Here is a 16,662-nt window from a genome sequence, read left to right on the forward strand (position 1 = left end):
CGTAGCACCAGCCCTGATCTGGTAACTTTTGCTAGAGGAAGTTGCTAGAGGAGGATTCTGAGAAGTGTCACTTGAACCTATATGTATGGGGATGATCTGATTATTCCAGTCTGTTGAGCCAGATGCATTAGGTAGAATGTTGCCTGTAGGCCTGTAACTTAGTGTAAGAGAAAATATTAAAGTTTATTTGGTAAAAGATAGATTTTTTGATATGTTGCTGCAATGTGTTTTTTGTCCATCAGCTCAATAGTCTTGCTGACCAACATTGCTCTTCCGGGGACTGTTCTGGAAATCAGATTGCTCATCTGGAGGGCTCTCTGTTTCCCTTCAGTCCCAGCTGCTGGTTTGGTTTCATATGATAGTGACTCATCATCCTTGTTTCACTGGAAATCACCCTACTGTTGACCTATTTTACTAAAAATCTCATAGCCCCTATACCCATAAGAAGTAAGATTTATGTACCTAGAAGAGTTAGCCAAGATTAACAGTGCCATACAAGAAATCACACACATACACAAATGTTACAGAGAACAACAGTGAATGACATCAGAGCCAAAACCAAGTTAATCAGAATGGAAGGAAGAAACATCATCAGGAAGGAAATGAAAAGAGAACAGAATATATATATATATATATAATATACGTGTGTGTGTATTTATATATGATATAGAATTACAAAACAAAATATCAGTTGCACAAAGCTAATGACAAAAGAGAATAGGGATGGTTTTTAATAATCTTATTATTATCACTGCAAAAATCACACTCTCAGATAAGTCCTAAAAACTAAGCTAGGGATTTACCTGTGGTTTCTCATCGGTGCTGGCAAGGTCATATCCCCTCATTAATTTAAGCTGCAGCCCTAAGTACAAGCTCTTTGGGAACTAGCTGGATTACATCTGAAGGTAATCAAACATTTATTGCTTAGCCTTTTCTTTGACTTCAATAGTTAGAACATCTTCCCCAGCCTCAGCAGAATGAGCCATGCTGATGATGAGTGATTGACCACTAGTTCCTCTAGGTAAAACTGCCTTCCTCATCGATGAGGGTGTTTCCTCTGCTGTGCTAGAACTTGCCCTACTTTGGGATCTGTCCAGCGGTTGCTCTGCCGGCTCTCTTTCTTTATCATCATCTTCATTTTCTTTATCTTCATGCTCTTTTCCAGCACCCTCTCCTCCTTCCAAGTTTTCACTTTTTTTCTGAAAGAAGCAGTCACAAAGAATTCCTATTGAAATCATAACCAAGGACTTTGGAGCTTTTTAATTAGCATGGGGTAGCTAAGATCACTGCCATGGCAAAAACTGAATTAAGAGAATATGGCAATCGGGTCTGCTTCTGGCTATCTGTCGTTTGACTAAGTTTGATGGAGAATGGCACTGTGACATTTGATTCACAGAATCGGTCCAGATAGATTTATTTTTTTTGTCTCTTCCTATTGGTCCTCATCTACTTCTCTTTCCTAGCATAAGCTTCTCCGTTTGTCCAATGGTAGCTAGTGATAGCATTTTTTTTTTTTTTTTACTTTTTGTGTTTAGTGTTATCTATAGACATTTTATGGTAAAAATACACTATGCTGCTTACTGATGATGCTTGATATCATTTGAGAGAGGCTTGCCTGAGGTACAAATGTGCACAGATAAAGTTGAAAACTAATTTAATATAGTTACTCATATCTTTTCTGTAAATAATTCATATGCCGATATAAAAGAAGTATTTGGTTTATGCTGTATCCATAGTTTTTACCATAGTACCATGTGTGTGGAAATGGGGAATCAAGTTTCAGTCTCTTGAATGTGATTGACTTTATAAAATGTTTGCTGCACTCATTTTCTGAAAGGTCCACAGTTACCCATTTCTTAACAGCTTTGGAGATCATATAATGATTAGATTCAGATAGCCTGAATCCCTGCTTTTCTTGATCTCAATGTCAACCCCCATAGACTTATGAAGAGAATCAAAGAAACATAGACCCCTCCTCAACCAGGGAAAAAAACTCCAAACAACAAAAAGCAGAGAAAAGCACCAATATTTGCATTTCTCTACAGTTCTGCTTGGTGTACACCTGTAAGTCTGAGCACCTGAGCAATAGTTTTTTTTTTTCTCTGTAAATAATTGTGGTCTTACTCAAATTCCTAAGTTTGTGTCTTAGTTTATTCATTTTATTTATTCTGTAACATGAAGAAGTTGGATGTTATTGGCAAGGGCTATTTTGGAGGAGTATGAACATTTGCAACATACATTGATTAGAATTGGTGAAAATATTGTCTACTGAAATGTTGGTAAAAAGACACACACACCATATATATGTATTGTCCTTACTTGTGTTGGTTTTGTTCTATAAAGTTGCCATGAGCAGTAAATTAGTAAATACTGAACCATTGCTCCAAGGGGAAGTATAGCATTAGGTTCCTGTAAGCCTTGTACCACAACATTTTTGTCAAATGATCAATATATAACTTTGTTTTATATGTGTTTTTCTTTAGAGACAACTTGTTTAATTTGATGAATTAATTAATTTGAAGAATTGTTGATTCATTACATTGAAACCAGGGATAACAACATTGTAACTAATGGCTGAATGATACCTATATAACACATTTTTTTCTGTAAGGCACATTACAGATTTTTGCATTTAGGACCACAAGATAATATGTCAACATTATGACTGGAGGCCATTTTAAACAGCACAGGCACTGAGAAAAAAATGCAAAAAACAAAAGGGTTACTTGTTTGTAGTATGAGAGCTGAAACTAGTCTCCTTGTTCAACCTTACCTGGGAATGTATGCATCAGGCAACTTAATTTTTTTTTTGACACTCTGCATGTGCTTTTCTTTGCATGACCACAAAAGCACCATGAGTTGGAGCTTACAAATAAATCATAGTGAGTAGGTAGATTAATAAATACAGAATCCATGAAAAATAATAATATAACTTGTTATATATGTTATAAAGACATTTATTGAAGTCATCTATAATAGACCATGTGAGTATTAAATGTGATGATATGTGATGATCCAGTTTACATAAGTTATATATATAAAGCCATAATTATGAGCACTAGATTAGATCTGACTCTGCCAGTGTTTGCAATAGAATTAGAGCAGGAGCTTGTCTGAGCACTCTAATCCAGTGTTCTGTCCATCACAGTCCTCCACTATCCCTTCCTTGTTACCTGAGCCTCTTGTTCTCTTTTCAGTCTGAGCAGTCTTCCAAGATCTGGTTTTCCAGTGCCTCCCAGCAGAGCCTTAAACATTTTGGGTGTCTCTTCTTTGGGTGGGAAGAGAAAGGCAAGTCCTTTTCTTGGAGGGCTGGCCTCTGCAGTCTTGCCCTTCTGCTTTAAAAGCACTCTGTGAGCAGGAAAGAAAAGCTTTTTTAGGCAGCTCTGAGAGATTTCCTGCAAAATCTACCTGTGATGTTTCTCTGGGCACCTGCATTAATAATTGTGTCTCATGGAGGGGGTTGGTATTGTGGCTGGAAGGTTAAGCTGCTGCCTGTAAGGCTGGCCTCCTATAGGAGTGTCAGTTTGAGTCTTGACTGTTCCATTTCCTATCCAGTTCCCTGCTAATGTATCTGAGAAAGCAGACAATGATGAAATGATGGCTCAAGTGCTTGGGACCCTGCCACCCATGTGGGAGACCCAAATAGGGTTCCAGGCTCCTGGCTTTGGCCTGTCCCATCCCAGCCCTGGCCATTGCAGCCATTTGGGGGAATGAACCAGTGAATGGAAGGTTCTCTCTCTCTCTCTCTCTCTCTCTAACTGCCTTTCTCTCTCTCTCTTTCTTTCTTTTTTGCCAGGCAGAGTTAGACAGTGAGAGAGAGAGAGAGTTATAGACAGTGAGAGAGAGAGAGAGAAAGGTCTTCCTTCCGTTGGTTCACTCCCCTAATGGCCGCTACGGCCGGCACTGCACTGATCCAAAGCCAGGAGCTGGGTACTTCCTCCAAGTCTCCCATGTGGGTGCAGGGGCCCAAACACTTGGCCCATCCTCCACTGCCCTCCTGGGCCACGGAAGAGAGCTGGACTGGAAGAGGAGAAACCAGGGACGGAATCTGGCGCCACAACCGGGACTAGAACCTGGGGTGCCAGTGCCGCAGGTGGAGGATTAGCCAAGTGAACCGCAGCACCAGCCTGTAACTGCTTTTCAAATAAATACATCCTTTTAAAGAAGTTTATCTCATGGAGAAAATCGATCCTCATCATAAAACCCTCTCAGATATTCTAGGGTAAAACCAACTTGGTCTGCCTCTAGTGGGGTTTCGAAGGTTGTACCTGGCTTTCTTCATGAGAAGCTTTTCAGAATCTGGATAATGCACTAGAATTGACTGGAGGGTCCTTTTGTCCAGACTTAAAAGATTGGCAAACCCATGGGCCACCACGTTGGCAGTTCGGCGGTTTCCTCCACCTGTTGCTAGAAGGCTGTAAGAAAGAAAAAGGGGTCTTTGCCATCAATTTCACTCTTCCTCCACTGATATTTAAAAAACAATAAATAGCAAATATTATAACCATTTATAGACTTCAGAGATTGTTCCTTCGTGGTTTATTCAGAGAGCTATGTTATGGTAGCAATAGGAGAGGTAACAGTTTTCATCTTGTTTGTCTCTAACACTCAACTCAAACCAAAGACTTATATATAGCTGGCAGTTCCCTTTAGCTCCTTTATTCCAAATTCCAGATTCCAGACGTGCAGAATCCCTTAAAAATGTGTTTCTTTCATTTGTTCCTCCAGATCCATTTTTTTCACCCTTTTCCATCCTTCTTTGCTTCCCAGGAAGCTGCACTCTGTAGCTCTGACTTCCATATGGGCTCAGCCAATGGGAAATGCTAGTAGGACATTAGAATGAAGTGGAGTGGGATTGGGGAATTTATTTCCCCTCTTCTTTTCCTGCCAGGCCTGTGTTAGCAGTAGCTGCCATTCTCCAACAAAACCTACAGCCCCTGACATGTGGGCATCCTATAGAACTCCCAAATGCTCTTTGTGGGTTCTGGTACTCATGCTCTCCCTTTGTCCAATCCAGACCTGTCTGTGTTAAAAGCTCCTTTGTGTCTACCAAATATGGGATGCCTTGTAATCCCTTGTTGGGTACTCTTAAGTCTAAGGGTTTCCCTCACTTCTGCCAGTAATCCTATTATTAAAGTCTTTGATTGCCTTGCTTTAGTGTTTCTGTTTTCCACCAGGGCTCTGACCAATACAGCTCTCAGTATAAATCTGAAGCCAGCTGTTGATGCCCTGGTTACCTCAGATGAGCTCAATCTCTTCCCCTAAAAAACTATCCAGTCATCCTGTCTCTCAATAACACAAGCTGCTCAGTAATATAGTTGTTCACATATAACTTCTTACCTGGAAAGTCAGTGAATTCTGGGCTTTGTCTCTGAGGGACAAACAGAGCATTTTCTATTTGAGAAATCACCAATAAATGGTTGAAGATAAATGAACACAGGGAAGAATAAGTGAATAAAAAATCTCTCAGTTACTAATGATTAGGAAAAAGAGTGGGCTGTAAAAACAGGGAAAGGAGAAACACATTTCAAATGCTTCAAAAAGACACTCTAGGTTCTACATTGAGAGGATAACACAATAGATTAAACCTCTTGGAAAATGGACTGGTAAAAACGGAGAAAGAATGACACTGATGAAAACCCAGTCTCTAGAGAGGGTAAGGACAGAGCAAGATGCCCTGACCCTGGGGAGCAACAAGATGTGAAAAGTCGCATGGACCCCACGCCTGTTGTGGCAGAAAGGAGAGATTCAGTTGGCCACTAATTGTTAACAGAAACTAATGAATGGTTTCAGCTCTAACTTGTCAAGTGCTTGGAAGTCATCATTCCTTTCCTTACAACAAGAAGCTAAACACATGAAAGATTGACTTTTCCTGGACCCATCAGAGAACTCAGATCATGGGACAAATGTCCATCCAGAAATCTGGAGAGACATCTGAATGTAGGAAACAGCAGGCAGATCTTTTTGGCCAGAGAAACCCCTAGAGCCCTAACTGTGAAGCGTCCTTGAATGGTAATTGTGATGATTTGTTGGAGGCTGAGTGGGCCTACCATGACTTGGGAGCCACAATTATGGGAGCTTACATACTTTCACCTCCAGGAGCCCCACCTGGTTCTCAAGGTGAATAGCCAAGAAATGTCCCCTCCTAACTCCAGCAGGGGGAGAGGAGAGTTAACTGTTGTGAGAATCACCCAGAGCACCCAAGAAGAACATTTTATCACAGCCTTATCCCACTTGAGAGCTGAGAATTTTCCCAGTGGACCTTCTCAAGCCCTCCTGTCTTATCTAGGGGAATAGAAAGCTAGAAGACTCCAATGACGATCATAGCATAAGCACATATACTCAAAAAGACTAAGACTTAGTCAAGGGGTTATAGATTGTCTCTCCTCCACCACAACTTAGCCCACGCTGGCAGGGCTCTTACAAGTTTAACAGTGGATTAGAGCTGGAACAGCTTCAAAAGGCAAACTCATTCTGAGGAGGAGTATATAGGGAAGCCCAAAGTCAACAGAGGAGAAAAACAGGGACACGAGAAGAATTTGAAGCTTCTGGCACCTGTAGCTACAGTGAACAGATAACCTAACTTCTAGGCAAATTAGCATAAAAATTCACACCGAATGGCTATTTATTTCAGTTTCTATTTTGAGCAACAAAAAATTATACAAGAAATGCTAAAAGGCAAGAATAAAGACAGAAGCAAATGACTCCTCAGTTTAGTAGGGCTAGCGTTATCACTCCCTCAACTCAGTGAGTTCCTTTTGATAAAGGACAGGCAAGGACCCCTTGGGTTGAGAGAGACAGACAAGAGGCTGGGTCCTGCTTGCAGGACTTGTTTCTTCATTCTATTGCACATACATTTATTTTCTTTAAAATGCCTCATTTTTTTGGCCCCTCTTATACACCTAAGCTAATATCTGCCTAGCTGCCTTAACAGTAACATACATGGAATTAGAATACAGAAGGAGAAGGAAGAGAGAACAATGAGGAAACATATTTGAAGTAATAATGTCCTAGAACTCTCCAAAATTAATGTTAGACACCCAACAAAACTACAAATCCAGGAAGATTGGAGAACATCAAGCGGAAAAGTACCCACAAATAGAACTTTCTGGAGGCATATCGCATTCTCACTGCAGGAAATCAAAGACAAAGGGAAAATTTAGAAGGAATCCAGAGGGGGCAGGGGATGGGATACCTAAGCTATAGAGGGACAAGGATAAGAATTAAAGAAGATTTCTCATCAGAAATCATTCAATCAAAAAAGAAAGTGAAATATTTGAAGTGCTGACAGAAAAGCTACCATTCTTGAATTCTACAGCCAATAAAATTATCCTTCAAAAGTAAACGAGAAACCCAGAAAAACAAAAATAGAGGGGTTCCATCACCAGCAGACTTACCCTAAAGGAAATGTTAATGCGAGTTTTTCAGGGAGAAAGAAAAAAATGATATAAATTAGAAACTTGGGCCTGCATAAAGAAGGGAGTGTAAGGAAAATGGGGGCAGAATAGAGAAGACAGAGTATGGTTCACAGCCAAAATGAATTTATTCAAGGGAAAATGGATAAACTCGCAGAGGTGGCCAAATGCTGGTGTGCACACGGACTCAGTGTGTGGCAGAGGGTGCAGTCCCCAAGCAGGCTGGGTTTTATATAGCCTAGGGTGGGCTAAGGGCTGGGGTTGAGGGAGCAGTGGGCAGAGGTGAGTTTCCTTTTACAGATTTTTTTCAGACTGGAAAAGAATGCAGGGGTTGGGTGGGGAATAATGCAGGCTGTGGGGCTGAGCTGATCTCTTGATACAAGGCAGGAGTAAAGAGGTAAAAGAAAATTTTATCTACTTTCAGCAGGGAGCTAAAATGATTACTCATGCCTTTGTTCAGAAAGAACATTGCAAAAGGAGTAAATGATGGTAAAATAGAATATATTTCTTATTTTTAATTGATATAAAAGATAATCATTTAAATAATAACAGCAATATATTGGATAATTATAGCCTATGGATAAATGAAATGACAGACAACAATGTCATAAGCACCTAGAGGGAAGAACTGGGAAGATTCTGCTACCTATACTACATGTGAAGTGATATAGTGTTATGTGAAGGTAGATTTAGTCATTTAAAATATATATTGAAAGCTTTTGACCAACCATTAAACTTTTGAAATAATAAGTACAATTGTTATGCTAGGAAAGGGAAGATAGAATCATGTAAAAGGCTCAATTAAAACCAAAAAAGGAAGGAAAAGATGGGAGAAAACCTAAGTTAGGGCCACCTGACAGTACCAAACTTTGCACTTAGCTGTACCTTACCATTAAGGTGAAGGTGGAGAGGATTATAGATCCAGGAGTCTCCAGTCTCCTTAGAAAGGAATTACCCCTCTAACTCAAAAAGCATATCTTTGGAATCCTTATGGTTGATTATATTAATGTCTACTTATCTTGCCTTGAGAAAAGACACTGTAAGAAAGAACACACACTGAAATTCTACCATAGAAACTACTTTTTTAAATGTTAATGCTTGCTGATTTTACATCTCAATTTTTTTGTTTTATGGCCAAAAAAATTTACTTTAGTTCTTTCCTAAGTTTCTTCCAAGATAAGCTCCACATTTGCCAGAGAAGACAAAGGAATTGAACTTGAATTTGCCTATGTATCAATTTCTATGTATACGTGTGCATTGTATCTACCTACCTATCCAATCTATCATTGCAATAATCTTTTTACTTAATCATCTACCCAACTTCCTGTCTGCCCTCCACCTATTCCTCTGTGAAATGAATGTGACTATTTTAAAAACAGTGATTGGATGAGTCAATTTCATTCACATTCCTGTAGCCTTGGATACAGAGTAATCCAGTAGTTAGGCAGGGCTGGATGCACTCGGGAGCTTGATTTGAACCACAGAATGCCTGTGTGTGTGACAGACTATCAGAGGAGAACGGAAATAACATATTTAAATGTCAGGTTATTTTGAGATTTCTCAAGCTTTAATTAAACTTGTCTACAGGTTACACATTTGGAGTGCTTGATGAGTTTTTGAACGGAAGAAGGAATCTGTCTGCCAGATGGATTTTGCCCAAACTCTCTCAGCAATGTTTAAAATAGCATCCTCCCCTCTCCCCACTTCTTGTCCACAAAATGCTTCTCTAGCATTCTACCAATGGAAAGTTTCACTCATCACAGAGCTTAGTAAAATGGTCCCTAAATATTCCCAACCCACATAAATTTCTGAAAGAGCCATGATGGAGAACAATAGTTGAGGTTAATGTTAATGGTCCTCAGGTTTAAAAAGAAAAGTGAATAGAACAATGGCACAGGCAACAAAGGAATTGGTTCTAATTCTACACCCATCTTTTTTTGCTGTGACTTCAGACAATAACCCAATTAGGTTTTTTTTTTTTGTTGTTTTTAAACTCCAATTATGTAAGTATATCTAAATGCCTACCATGTACTCAGAACAGTGAAGTAAGTTAGGGGAAAAGGAGAATTATTAAAGCATGAAAATATTTTTTTGAAAAGAATACAAGCTTTGGAACCAAAGAATTCTAACACTAACTGTGTTTATGAACAGAGTGCTAATCTCTTCTGTAGGAAATAAGGTCATCTTTGGTACTTACTACAGTATCTGATTATCTTGGAGAAGAAATAGCTGTTTGTAGACTCCTGAGGTTCAATTATGAAGAAAGTGCAATTAGGTAAAACCTCTTACTGAGCAATTTTAAACTTTAATTGTTGTTGTAGAACTGGATATTGAACCACTTGTGTGCCAAGATTGGTTGTGTGAACAAAAGCAGCTGTGTGGATGTCACAGAGTTAGTATATTCAGAGATCATGTGTGAAAAAAAGTGTGTGCAAAATCCTGTAAGTGCTGGAACAAATAGCAACCTGAAGATTCACATATACAGAAACACAAGATACTACAAAATGCTTGTGGAAATGGAATTAAAAGATGAGCTTATTTTAATGCAAAATAATTGAAATCCATACAAGATGTTAAAAAGTTTATAAAAATATATATTATGAAAGAATTATGCATGGATCTCAAAAGTTTTTTCATTTTGCAGCAAAATAAGCTATCTCTTAATTCCTTTTCCATGAAGTATTGAGGTAATCTTGTATAATACATGCACATACATGCAAACATAAAAATATATATAACATATAATGTATATGTATTAGCTATTTTTTCACAAATAGCTAGAATATTCAGAATTTTCCTAGTCATTTATTTTAAGCTGCCACACATGGCATTACAAATTGTGTGCTGCATAAACCAACTATAAAGTGATTGCAGCTCTTTGGATTTGCCCAGTGTACAACCTGCAAAGCTCTTTTCAGCTGAGTTGCTGTATCCAGAAAAGCAGAATATAAAAGAGCACAAAATGAAAATAAGATCACAAGAGAAATAAGAATGGAGACAGAAAATAGGATTTGTACAGAAAGGGAAACTTTACTGTGGGAAGATTTCAAATTGGCTTTAAGACTTTTATACTATACAAAAAAAATCTATTCTTGTTTTTAGTTTTTTTTTTTTACTTATTTGACAGGTAGAGTTTGACAGTGAGAGAGAGAAACAGAGAGAAAGGTCTTCCTTCCATTGGTTCACCCCCCCAAATGGCCGCTACAGTAGGCGCTGCGCCAATCCGAAGCCAGGAGTCAGGTGCTTCCTCCTGGTCTCCGATGCGGGTACAGGTGCCCAAGTACTTGGGCCATCCTCCACTGCCTTCCCGGGCCACAGCAGAGAGCTGGACTGGAAGAAGAGTAACCGGGACTAGAACCTGGTGCCCATATGGGATTCCGGCACTGTAGGCAGAGGATTAGCCAAGTGAGCCACGGCACCGGCCCCTTGTTTTTAGTTTTTAAGACAGTCTGTTGTTAGTGTGTGGCACAGCAGGTTAAACTGCCATCTGAGATGCCAGTTTGAGTCTGGCTGCTCCACTTCTGATCTAACTCCCTGCTAATGTACCCGGGAAAGCAGCTCAAGTGCTCAGTTCCTTGTCACCCATGTAGAAGGCCCAGATGCAGTTCTGGGCTCCTGGCTTCAGTGTGGACCAGACCCGACCATTGAGATCATTTGAGGAGTAAGCCAGCAGATGGGAAGTCAGTCTCTCTGTCTCTCCCTCTCTCTGCCACTCTGCCTTTCAAATAAACAAAATAAATCTTTTAAAAAGGCGGAAATATTTCCTTAAAGGCTTAGTAAAGAAACTGCTCCACTGTGGCTCAATGGGTTAAAGCTCCAGTATGCAGTGCCGACATCCTATATGGGTGCCAGTTCAAGTCCTGGCTGCTCCACTTCCAATTCAGCTCTCTGCTATGGCCTGGGAAAGCAGTGGAAGATGGCCCAAGTGCTTGGGCCCCTGCACCTGGGTGGGAGACCCAGAAGAAGCTCCTGGCTTCTGGCTTTGGATCGGCCCAGCTCCAACTGTTGCGGCCATTTGGGGAAGTAAGCCAGCAGATGGAAGACCTCTCTCTCTCTCTCTCCTGCCTCTCTCTACCTCATTGTAACCCTGCCTTTCAAATAAAATACATAAATCTTAAAAAAAAAAAAAGAAGCTGCTCTGTGAAATTGTGGAACAATTCTTCTCACCATAGACACAATTATTCAAAACAGAATCCCCAGTAAAGGTTGTGTGTCACTTCCAGGTATAGTTCAGTAAGAGTTGTTGGATGGATGGAGCTGGTTGGATAAAACGATGCATTTTAGATTTGGAGCTTTCTCTGTTGACCTGATATGATTGAGAGTACCTTTCAGACTATTTGGAGAATCAAACAATCCTCCTTAAATGTTGCATTTCCCAGCTGGGCTTCAATAAGTCATTTTTTTTGTATGAGTATAGAGAATTGTGCTCTTGAGGTCAATCACATGTGGAAAGATAAAGAATTTGCTGTATAAATTGAGAAGGAAAGGAACAAATAGTAAATTCTATAATCAGTTGGATACTATTGCAAGTTCTGGGGTTATAAAGATGATTAATATCTTCCTTCAAGCAGTCTGTAAGCCAGAAGAGGTGTCCAGTGTGTATGAGGATAGTCAGACTAACAAATATTAATACAGGTGGAGCATCCCTAATCTGAAAATCTGAAGTGCAAAATTTCTTGAGCACCAACATGATGCCACAGTGGAAAATTCCACACTTAGCCTTGTCTGAAAGATCTCAGTCAAAATGAAGTACACCAAAAATATTGTATAAAATTACCTTCAGCCTATGTATGTATGTATGTATGAAACATAAATAAATTTTGTTTTTAGAATTGGGTCCCATCCCCAAGATATGTCATGACATATTTATAAATATTGCAAAAATCTGGAAAAAGTCTGAAACATTAGTCCATAGTATGTCAGATAAAGGACCCTCAACATGTAATAACATTATAAATATAGGACTGGCATTGCGGTACAGCGGGTTAGGATGCCACCTGTGATGCCGGCATGGCATATAGGTGCCCATTCAAGTCTTAACTGTTCCGGTTCTCATCCAACTCCCTGCTAATGTGCTTGGGAAGGCAGCTGAAGATGGCCCAAGTGCTTGGGCTCCTGCCACTCATGTGGGAGACCCAGATGGAGTTTCAGGCTTCTGGCTTCAATCTGGCCTACCTCTGGCTATTGTGACCATTTGGGGAGTGAGCCAGCAGATAAATAATCTCACTGTCTCTCCCTCTGTCTCTGTAATTCTGCCTTTAAAATAGGTAAATAAATCTTTAAAAAAAAAGTATTAGTAACATAATAGCTAGTGTTTGTATTATTGATGCTTACTATCAGCCAGATATTTTTCTTGTATTTATTCATACATATAATGCTTTTCGATTCTGTGAGGTCGTTACTTATTAGTGGGACTCCATTTAAAAATTGTATTTATTTTCATTTATTTTGAAAGGCAGACAGGCTGAGAAAGAGAGACAGAGAAGTTCCATCTGCTGGCTCACTCCCCATACACCTGCAATAGCCGGGGCTGGGCCAGACTGTAACCAGGAGCTGGAAACTCATTCTGGCTCTCCCACGTGGCTGGCTATCACTTGCTGCCATCCAAGGGGCTCATTAGTAGGACAGGAGGCAGAGGAGCTAGGGCTCGAACCAGGCACTGTGATATGGGGTGTGGCAACATAACCAATTTGCCAGTCCCCTGCCTGCTGTGACTCCATTTTGACTGAGGAGAAATGAAGTCTTGGTTGAGAACTTGCTGGAAGTCTTACAACTCCTCTGTTTTAGCATTGGGAGGCAAACCTGGTCAGGCAACTTCTTAAGCAGATAAGCACAATTTGGAGTGATTAATGCTTTGATAACCTTAAGAAACAAGTATGCTTCCTAAAATAAAAAAAAAGGTTCTAGTCTAAACACATTTTCTCAGGTAGAGTTATTTCCTAGAATAGAAATGAAACGAACTCTAAATGGTATCAAGGGAAAAAAACCCACCACATCCAATGCAGAATAAGAGATTAAATCTTCAAATATTTGTTCTCATTAAGCAAATTGTCAACTGGGTTATACTTGGGGGATGTGAGGTTAGATCACCTGTGTAGATTTATTTCCTGAGATACGCTTTTATCTTTGTCAATGTTATTATGAAGCACTTTTGTTCCTTGATGATTTTACAACTTGACTAAAAATAAAATCTAACAAAACTTTTGTGGGTGAACAAATATCAAAAGATGCTCTAGGGTCACCTGTGCCTGGAGTCTTGCTCTTAACAGATACTTTGATATTCATGAGACTGCACACTGAATGGCAAACACATGTCAGCCTAGATTTTTTTTGTAAAAAAATTGAGGAACATCTGCACACATGGATTTTTTTAAACAAAAAGAATTTAGATATCACAGATATGAACTGTTTATCCCCCACTTTCCCCAGGAGGTCTTGAATTTAGAGTTGAATAGGACTTAGAGAAGTAGATGAAAAATTGAGGACTCTAGATGAAAATTCTAAAGAAAGAAAGAGAAAGAAAAAGAATAGAATGTAATCTTTACTCTGTGTCTTGTTTATTTATCACTTGTCAAATGCCTGGGAGAATATTTTACATGATACTCTGGCTAGAAAACACTGCATCAAGCAAGTTAAGATGCTAGTCTAACTGTTTCTCTGGAGTCCAAACAGTTAACAATTTCATAAACTTATACAAATTTTATAGTGTATATATTTTCAAAAATAAATACCTACATTTTCTGATTTAATGACATCAATTTGGGGAGGAAGTTTACCCACTACTACAGGCATAGAAACTGAGGTCCAGAATCAATTAATTGTCTTGTTCAAGAACTAATACTTGAGAGTTGCAAAACAATGTATTGAAAATATTAATATATATGTTAATATAGGTATATTCTCAGGTTTGAGATAGAAAAAAAATGGAAATGAAGAGTTTTCTCCCTCAATATTAATCATGTTTTCTTACCCCTGGTCATATTTCTCATATATTCACCATTTCTGCCTTTTAGGAAAGAGGGAAAATAAGGGAATAACAGAGTTACCATAATGAAGGGTAAGAATTTGGAATTAAAACAATGCAAAGACCTAGAAGTCACCTCTGTTGCCTGTATTTTAAATATGGCATGTTCAGGAGAAATAGGCAATGACTTGCAGGGAAAAGAGGGATTTATAATATCTTCCAAAAATATCTGGTCCTTAATGTGTCAAAAATAAAAATATACAAAATATTTGTCCTTTTCAAAGTGATATAAAGTAAATATCAAAAATAAGTACTGAGAGTAGATGATTTGACCTATGTAACTAGTGAAAAGACAGAAGTTATATGTTTTAAATGAAAACCATCTAAAACATATAAACATATAAAACATATAAAAATGTATGAGTGCCTAAATTCTACTCAGGGACATGTTATATATGATGAAAAGAACATCTACCAAAGGAAGAAATGCAGAAAGTAAATGGTCACATTTATGAAAATAAATAAGCCCACAGGAATGGATTTATTTAACAAATATTTATTGCAGGTCTACTGTTTTCCAGGCACTATTTAGAGAAATGCAAATTAAAACAACCTACTAAAATGCAATGAATATAATAAAGTAATATCAGCAATGGTGAGGAATGTCATCTATACATTGCTAGTTGTATTATAAATTGTTCCAATTTTTTTTTTCTGGAAAATGATCTCATGCATTTCATGAGTTATAGAAATGTTTATCTTTTGACCTACTTATTCAACTTTTGGGAATAAACTTCAAAGAAATAACTCAAAAGCAAAGCAAAATGATTTTGAAAGATAAAGGGTAATAGTGCTATTCTTAATAATGAAAACTGACAAAGGACACCAGACTGAATATGCATATTCATGACAGAAATGAATGTGTATTTGTACCTGCACAAAGATAGATAATTATTTATTCAATAGCTATTTATTAGGCAATTATGGGGCCAGGCACTGCCCTAAGGGGATGGAGTACAGAACAAACCACATATGTGGTATCTGCAGGGATTCTGGGAGCCTGTTTGAAATGTCTTTGTGCAAACAAGAAAAATGTGGCCTCTTTGGGCATGTGTAGTCCTGTGGGTGCAAAGCTTGGCTAGGAGAATGCTTTCCTCTGCAAAGTAAAAGGTCTTTATGAATGAGAAAGACCCAACAGCCAAGGCTCCTGTCTCAGTGGTGGGTTCCAGGTTGGAGACAGTGCTACCAGTTTCTCATTAGACATGATGGTGTAGCTAGCATACTTTATATAGCCACATGTGGTAGTCCTGGTTGCTTACAATTTAGGAAAGAAGAAAACAATGAAGTAATGGACCAAAGAGTGTTCAGGTACAAAGATAAGTGCTCTTAAAGAAAGATATATAATTAGACAAGAGCATATAGCCAGGAGACCTGGGAGACCTCCAGAGCGGGGAATCCAGGAAGGCCTGAAAGAAGCTGAGAGCCAGGTAAAAGTGCTGGGGAAAGAGTCCAGACAGAGTAACGGCAAGTGCAAAAAACTCCTTGTGGCTGGAGGGACTGAGGCACATTCATGGAACTGAACGGAAGGACTGAGGCACATTCATGGAACTGAAACAGACTAGAATGTCTGGGTAAAAGAGAGCAAGGGGCACTAGAGGCACCCTGAAGTCGACGGGTAAGCAGGGTCTAGATGTCACAGGTTCTTGTAGATCAGAAAAAGCAATTGGTTCTTGGGGTAGATGTTTGGCCTAGCAACTAAGACAACACTTAGGATGTCCATACCCATATTGGAGTGGGTGGGTTTGAATCTCAGTGATGTTTCCAATTCCAGTTTCCTTCTGATGGGAGGTAGAAGGTGATGGCTTAAGGACTTGGGTCTCTGCCACCCTCATGGGAGACCCAGATTGAGTTCCAGGCTTTGAACTTTGCCCTGACCTTGCTTCAGCTGTTGTGAGCATTTGGGGAGTGATTGAGCAGGTGAGGGATTTCCCTCCATCTCCATCCCTTTCTTTATCACCTGCATCTTAAATTAGAAGTAAATAAATAATAATTTTTTAAAAAATGAACTTTGTTCTTATTCCTAAGACTGGCATGAAAGCATTGAACGGTTTTAGGTAGGAAGGCAGTGACACGACTTTATCTGTCCCTCCAGCTACAGAGTGGATTGAGCAGGATGTGGTTTTCGGAGTAGGTTACCTGCAGCAGGCCACTGTTGTTATCCAGCAAGAACTGGAGGGTGATTTGGACAAGAATAAAGGCAGTGCAGAGGGAGGATGCAAGTGATTT

The 16,662-nt window shown here is 39.2% G+C and overlaps 1 protein-coding gene across 1 annotated transcript in view; it reads right to left on the minus strand.

Annotated features, from left to right (window-relative positions):
* Window positions 1–732: 732 nt before the first annotated feature.
* CNGB3 (cyclic nucleotide gated channel subunit beta 3) overlaps window positions 733–16,662 on the minus strand; it is a 164,843-nt gene continuing 148,913 nt past the window's right edge. Inside the window, exons 16-18 of the mRNA XM_002710676.6 lie at window positions 4,269–4,415; window positions 3,174–3,348; window positions 733–1,199 (exon numbers count right to left, since the gene is read on the minus strand). Coding sequence (XP_002710722.4) covers window positions 918–1,199; window positions 3,174–3,348; window positions 4,269–4,415 — 604 coding nt within the window. The 3' untranslated portion in view covers window positions 733–917. The remainder of the gene's footprint in view (window positions 1,200–3,173; window positions 3,349–4,268; window positions 4,416–16,662) is intronic.

This window comes from Oryctolagus cuniculus, chromosome 6, assembly GCF_051225735.1.
Source record: "Oryctolagus cuniculus isolate XC-2025 breed Fujian yellow rabbit chromosome 6, ASM5122573v1, whole genome shotgun sequence".
In the NCBI taxonomy this organism is placed as follows: Eukaryota; Metazoa; Chordata; class Mammalia; order Lagomorpha; family Leporidae; genus Oryctolagus; species Oryctolagus cuniculus.